The sequence below is a fragment of the Oreochromis niloticus genome, linkage group LG17 (assembly GCF_001858045.2).
Source record: "Oreochromis niloticus isolate F11D_XX linkage group LG17, O_niloticus_UMD_NMBU, whole genome shotgun sequence".
Lineage (NCBI taxonomy): Eukaryota > Metazoa > Chordata > Actinopteri > Cichliformes > Cichlidae > Oreochromis > Oreochromis niloticus.
In genome coordinates, this window is record NC_031981.2 from 23,641,285 (window position 1) to 23,648,571 (window position 7,287).

The window sequence follows — 7,287 nt, forward strand, 5'->3', positions numbered from 1 at the left end:
TGGCTCGAGACAGGTGGAAAAAACAACACTTTTTTCTGAAGCAACAGTGACTGCCCACTGTTGGGTACCATGATACCCCCCAGGGTAGCAAGTCGATCACGTGACTGAGAACTATGACTAAATCGCTGCAACTATTCCCGATTTTCCTAGCAAATATGGGACAAAAGAGATGACGGGTGGCTCAAGACTACACAGTATTGTAGTTATGGGTTTAACGGGAGGCTACACTACCCTGCAGCACTAACATTTTGTGCAGAATATTGCGACGACGTTAAGTTATATTTAGGAGGCAGCTGCCCACGTTAAACTGTGACTATCACCAGTAAACCTGGGCATTTCCTAAAGTATCAGCAGGTGTTTAACAGCTGACAGGTAAACAGGATGTATGCAGGTAAACTAAAGTTGAGCTGATCGGTGGTGTCGTAAGGAAAGTGTCGGCTTGTTATTTATATTACAGAAAGCCAGAGGGAGAGTGTTATATGTAAACAAATTCAGTTAACCTGAACGACACCTGCATCACCCTGTGCTTAGTGACAGGTGGAACCGGTCTCGTGCCTGCTAATCACTGAACAGGGCGCACAGACTGAGGCCTTTAACGCCTGCTTTGAACTCTCTCGTATCTTCTTTTAAAACAATTGTTAATTATTCAAAAGTCAAATATATTGTCATAACGTAACCGACGTTTTAAGCCTTCCTACTTCCGTCGGAAACCCACATTTTCGTTTTCATCGTCCGTGGCTGAAAACCGCAGGAAAGCAGACGCCTCCTCCGATCTCCTTCCGATCGAACACGAGCATTCCCGAAAAATAAACCGTGGTCTATTTCCATTGGTGAAACGCTCGTCCAATGAACCAGGGCCATCTGTGTGGGATTCAACGCTGTTAGATTTCTCAGCTTACGTTTCCTTCATCGGACTTTCAATCTCATCGTTTCACCACCTGGTACCAGACTGCAGCTAGCATCATGAAGTTTCCAGTGGTAATTACTGTAGTTTTGGCATCGTTAGCTCTAACTGTCGACGCTAGGGTTTACTTCAAGGAACAGTTTCTGGATGGAGGTAGAGCACAGTCAATTTCATATCTGCTTGTCTTATACGAATGATTGCATTAAAAAAGTCAACGTCTTCACGGCAGTTCACATTAAATCTCTTATTTGGTAATTTAATTAAAGACAACTTAATATATGTTCCTGGAAAGATAAGGTAACTTACTCTATACATTTAACCCATTGGTATAGATGAGTGGCTGGCTGAAAATAATAGCGTAATATATTAGTAAAGCATACGTTTCAATGTTATTTTTAAGTTAAATGTGTCTAAATGTCGTCCAGTACTGGGTTAAGGGCGCAACTATTTTCTACTACTATTTTCTATTTTCCTTTGTTAGTCTAACCATGATGAATCGTGCTGGAACCTTATGGGTAAAAGCATTTGGATAAAATATTTGGAGCCCCTCAATAAATTTTTTTTAAACAGAACAACTCTAAACCCTGTCACTGCATATAGGAGTTCATTTATATAATCTCAAAGTTTTTCACTTTTATCATGATGTTGAGTAATTGCATTTGGAGTCCTCAGTAGGTTTGTGGTACAAGTAGTGTAATAAATGTGCACCGTGGCTTGGTGTTAATGTAACCAGAATCAGAGGAATTACAGTGAGTAACCAGTGGGGTTTCATTAATGTGTTTCAGATGGATGGAAGAGCCGTTGGGTCGAGTCAAAACATAAATCAAATTATGGACAGTGGAAACTGAGCGCTGGAAAATTTTATGGGGATGCTGAAGCTGATAAAGGTAAGAATTCTATGTAGTGTCGGAAACACAACTGATGTGAGTTAATTTGTTAAAATTGTGTTATTTGCATAGACCAAGAGTTGGTGTCTTATCATGCAAATGCAGCTAACACAGGTTTGCCAATGTAAATGTGAGCACAGGGTCAGACAGATTATACTCAGGAGTGGAATATCCTGCAAAGAGCCTCCAGTGCTCTCATGGCCTTTGATACTCCAATTTTAAACCTATTTTAAATTTGGATATTCACCTATGGCCACGAGCTGTGGGTAGTGACCGAAAGAGCGAGATCGCGGATACAAGCGGCAGAAATGAGCTTCCTCCGAAGGGTGGCTGGAGAGATTATATCTCTCGGCTGGCCTGGGAACGCCTTGGTATTCCCCCGGATAAGCTGGAGGAGGTGGCTGGGGAGAGGGAGGTCTGGACTTCTCTGCTTAGGCTGCTGCCCCCGCGACCCGGCCTCGGATAAAGCGGATGAAGATGGATGGATGGAAATTTAAAATGTGTGTTTCGAATTAAAAGAAAAACATTTTGTACTATTGGTAATCATCCCATTTGGTAATGTAAACCTTAGATTAGTTTTCCCATTCCGAATTTCTATTACACTGATAAAATAGTTAATATTGGACTTTAATTACAGATGGAAGAATTATAAATATGACTGATAGTCATAGAGTGCACGGATGTAAACACAGTGCTCTGACCCAATGCAAAAGTACCCTTTTTTTGTCCAGAGAATTTTCCCTGTCAATAGTACCCAAAAATCAACTTTTTGGGTACTATTGGAAACCATGATTTTACGGAAGAGGATTAGTGCCACTGGGGGGAAAAAAGTGGGCACGTCTTTTTTTTTTCTTCTGAGAAAAAAGTCTGAATTCTGAGATTAAACTTAGAACTCTGAGAAATTCTGACTTTTTCATCAGAATTATTTTTCTCAGAATTCTGAGATTAAAGTCAGAATTTTCTCAGAATTTAAAGTCAGAATTTTCTCAGAATTCTGTGAAAAAAGTCAGAATTCTGAGGTTAAAGTCTGAATTCTGAGATTAAAGTTAGAATTCTGAGAAATTCTGACTTTTTCATCATAATTATATTTCTCAGAATTCTGAGAAAAAAAGTTGGAATTCTGACTTTTTCTGACTGTTTTCTCAGAATTCTAAGATTAAAGTCAGAATTTTCTCAGAATTCTGACTTTTTTCTCAGAATTCTGGAAAAGAAGAAGAAAAAGACGTGTCCACTCTTTTTTTCAGTGACCCTAATCCTCTTCCGTTACAAAATAAAGACGGTTTTATTTCAGATTTTAGAATCTTTGACGTTGTTGAAGTGAAACATTGAACCACAAAATTCTGTTAGTGCAAAAGAAGAATAGAATTAAGAAATTTAGGGTGTCAAAAATGTGGCCCGTGGGTGAGAATCGGCTTGCCAGGGGTCTGTTTGTTTGCCTGGATGGGTCTTCAACATGTGAAAAATCCCTAATTATTCAATGGTTTTCATTCTAGTGCAGTTCCTACTATTCAAGATGTAGTTTCAGAACACCAGCATTAGTGCATACAATTATAGAAACACACATATTACTTTTATTTTTCTTAAGGCATTTCAGGCTGCTCAGTGTTCTTAACATATGGATATTTTAAGAATATACTTCTTTACATGCCTTTACTGAAATTAGAAAGAGTTGTGCATTTATATTCAGTCTATATTGGTAGTAATAATAATAATAATCACTTTTGTGCTCATTCTAGGTATCCAGACCAGCCAGGATGCCCACTTTTATGCCCTGTCAGCCCGCTTTGAGCCATTTAGCAACGAGGGAAAGCCCCTGGTCATCCAGTTCACCGTCAAGCATGAGCAGAAGATAGACTGTGGAGGTGGTTATGTCAAGCTCTTCCCCGATGTTCTTGACCAGAGTGACATGCATGGAGACTCCCAGTATTACATCATGTTTGGTGAGTCTTGGAGAGACACTGAAGCCTGAAACCAGAACATGATGTTTTTCCATCTGACTTTGAGCTGTTTGAAATGAAGTCCTTTTGCAATCATGGTATATAATCATATCATAATGTGGCCTGTGTACACAGGGCCTGACATTTGTGGATACAGCACAAAAAAGGTTCATGTGATAATTAACTACAAGGGCGAGAACCATCTTATCAAGAAAGACATCAAATGCAAGGTAGCTATGCACCAAGACTGTTAAATAATTTCCCTTTTTAAATTTTGTAAACCATGAATCTGTTAGAGATTTACCTTAAATTCTCTCCATGTCATCCTTCAGGATGATGAGCTGACCCACTTGTACACACTGATCGTGAATCCAGACCAGACATATGAGGTGAAGATCGACAATGAGAAGGTAGAGTCTGGCTCCTTTGAGGACGACTGGGACATGCTGCCCTTAAAGAAGATCAAGGACCCCGAAGCTAAGAAGCCAAGCGACTGGGATGACAGGGCTAAGATTGACGATCCCAGTGACACAAAGCCTGAAGTAACATGACTTAAATTGATTTTAGATTACTTGCAATAAAGCTATACAGAAGTTCTGAGATTAAATTCCCCAATTTACAATAAAATCTTGAACATGGTGTTAATGACAATGAGCATTTTCTTATTGTTAAATTTTGTTGTAATGCATAATTTCATTAGGCCATCCACTGCAGCCAGAATACACTGAATAGTGCCAATTGTGGTGTGATAATGTTGATCCAGCTTTACATTAATGTTGCCATTCCTTGTTTTTCTTGGAACAGCCAGTATGGAGCTATTTGTACTCTTGTACAAGTCACATTTCTGTTTTGATTGGCATCTCTGATTGGTAACTTCAGTGCTGCTGTCTTCCAGGACTGGGACAAGCCAGAGACGATCCCTGACCCTGATGCTAAGAAGCCTGATGACTGGGACGAGGACATGGATGGAGAGTGGGAGCCCCCCATGATCGCCAATCCAGAGTATAAAGTATGGGCTGCATTACTCGAGGTTTATAGAAAAAGTGAAGAATTTCCATTGGAGGTCTTTTTACTAGTATAAAGGGAAAAACATGTAACTTATTCTCTAATACCTTTGTAGGGGGAATGGAAACCCAAGCAAATTGACAACCCTGACTACAAGGGAACATGGGTCCACCCTGAGATAGACAACCCAGAGTACACTCATGATGCTACTATGTATAAATTTGACAACATTGGAGTCCTGGGCCTGGATCTGTGGCAGGTAATTATACTACACTACTCCCCATTAGGGTCTGTTATAAATAAAATGTTACAAAACACTTTCCTTCATGTAAAAATGAAACTACATTGCGGTTTATTTATTTAGAGACAAATAAATTTGTAATTTATCTGTATGTCACAACTATATAATATTGCCTTGGTTTTTTTTGTTTGTTTGTTTTTTCATTGAAAGGTCAAATCTGGAACCATTTTTGACAACTTTCTGATTACCGACGATGTGAAAGAAGCAGAGGAATTTGGAAAGGAAACCTGGGGAAAAACCATGGTAGGACTGTTTAGATGTAAATAGTCTAATGGGGAGTCACAATTTAAAAACCTGTGTCAGAAAACAGCCCGAAATCAGTTCTAGTCACAATTAAGGGCAACACAATAAATAGACAATGCATATGTAGCTTTACTGAGTTGATCAGACATTTTCCAAAGAAAGAAGATAACTTCTCAACAGCTTTCATGTAGTCTGTAACGTTTCCACAGCTCACAGCTGATCCGGATAAGTGGTTTAGGGCATGTAAACACTAGAAAGCAATAAAACTATCACATGTGAGCAGTTGTCTAGGTATTTAAACAGGGAAGATGGTACTTCTTGTAGCTTAAGCAACATTAACTATAGTGCCACTTCAACTCTTGAGCAGCTTATTGCAAAGTGAGCAACTTTTGAAATTCCATATTGGCAGCAGAGGTTGAAAGTCCTGCTTTCAGTTTGGGCATCAAACTTGGTGTACTTAACATAAAAAGGACCCGAACTAAAAGTTTAGCAGGTGATAAAACAAAAGGATTTTGATGAAGACAAAGAATGTAGCTTTTAGGTTCAGCATTGGTTCACACTGCAGGTGACAGTTCAGTACTCCCCTGTTGTGGAATCACTTTCCATTATGTTAAACATTAACATTGTTCTTCACCTGCCTAGGGACCAGAGAAGAAAATGAAGAATGATCAGGAAGATATGGAAAGGAAACTGAGGGAGGAAGAGGAGAAGGAGAAGAACAAGGAGGACACTGAAGGTGATGATGAGGATGATAAAGAGGATGGTGAGGAGGAGGAGGGAGAGGATGACGAGGAGCCAGATGATGATGCTGGGATAGAAGAGGACAATAATGCCAAACCAAAGGACGAGTTGTAAAGGAGTGAGGTCTGTGTGTGTGTGTTTGTGTGTGTGTGTGTGTTCCTCAGGTTCAAATGACAGACCCACAGAAAATTGGCTGATGCCATCTGGACTGTAGCTTTTCATATAGCAGCCTTTTATTCAGGTGGGATGTTTGAGGGATGGGAGGTTTTTATTGATTTCCATGCATTTTTTTTTTCTCCAAACCATCAAATTGGAGAAGGGTTTGTTTATGCTTGTGTTTGTGTGTTTGGTATATATGTGGATTTTCTGATTTAATGTGATTTCTTTCTTTCTTTTTTTTTTCTTTTCCCCTTTGGAAATCCCATAACTTGAGCGTCTGTGATGTCTGGTTGTGCACTTTGATCTCTATCATACCATGATGTACGGTTTGTTTTCTGAGGTGATCCTTTCGTAAATTATTCAAATATTACATTTGTTCGTGGACATGACAGTTCACCAAGTTTTTGAGTTTGTTCATAAGTCCTCTGTGTGATATGTGTGCGCGTGTGTGCATTCCCAATGTTTTGATTGAATATCTTCACTTTGTGAACACAGTTTTGAGTTAATAAATTGAAGCTTCTCAACTTTGCTGTTTTTCATTACTTTCAGTAGTTGATCTCTGTTGCCTGCCTGACTTTGGCGGTTTCTTTCACACTGAGTGATTTTAATCTGTGTAGACAGCAAGAGGCATGAGAAGTGCAAGTATTTAAGTATTTGTGTGTTAGTTATGTGGCATGCCCATTTCAGAAGCTGGAAAACAAATCAAGTCACCCACTCCCCAGTACTTTTATAAATCATTGACCAAAAAAAGTCTAATTTGCCTTTCACCATGCATCCTTTTTTTAAAAAAATTATTATTTTTTGTTTTGCATTTTTGTATAGCTCATTTATTGTGAAGCACTGGGCTGCAGCTTGCTTCAGTTGATGTCACTGATTACATTTGAACATTTTAAATGCTTCATTCAGCCTGATCAGCTGACTGAGTTTGACAGGCGGAGCTCTGAATAGACAAAAACAAAATAGTTGCATTGATAGCTCTAATCCCTGACATGCTTTACTAAAAGGACTATTTGTGAGTTAAATTTGGAGGCTATAATTAGAAATTCTAATCTCCTTGAGGTAGCTGTGTTGTGACTTAAACTGAATTTAATTGCATTATAATCATTGTAA

At 39.0% G+C, this 7,287-nt stretch overlaps 1 protein-coding gene across 1 annotated transcript; it reads left to right on the plus strand.

Annotated features, from left to right (window-relative positions):
- Nucleotides 1-847: 847 nt before the first annotated feature.
- LOC100711757 (calreticulin) lies at nt 848-6,701 on the plus strand. The gene is made up of 9 exons (XM_013273554.3): nt 848-1,057; nt 1,690-1,791; nt 3,528-3,731; nt 3,864-3,958; nt 4,061-4,270; nt 4,624-4,737; nt 4,849-4,992; nt 5,185-5,277; nt 5,920-6,701. The coding sequence occupies exons 1-9, from the start codon at nt 964-966 to the stop codon at nt 6,130-6,132; spliced, it is 1,269 nt and encodes a 422-aa protein (XP_013129008.1). The 5' UTR covers nt 848-963; the 3' UTR covers nt 6,133-6,701.
- The last annotated feature ends 586 nt before the right edge of the window (nt 6,702-7,287 follow it).

Excerpts from the sequence above, each read along its gene's own strand:
- LOC100711757 (XM_013273554.3), top strand. The coding sequence starts at position 964 with ATGAAGTTTCCAGTGGTAATTACTGTAGTTTTGGCATCGTTAGCTCTA. Across the intron at positions 1,058-1,689 it reads GGAACAGTTTCTGGATGGAG|ATGGATGGAAGAGCCGTTGG; the intron begins GTAGAGCACAGT and ends AATGTGTTTCAG. Across the intron at positions 3,732-3,863 it reads CCAGTATTACATCATGTTTG|GGCCTGACATTTGTGGATAC; the intron begins GTGAGTCTTGGA and ends CTGTGTACACAG.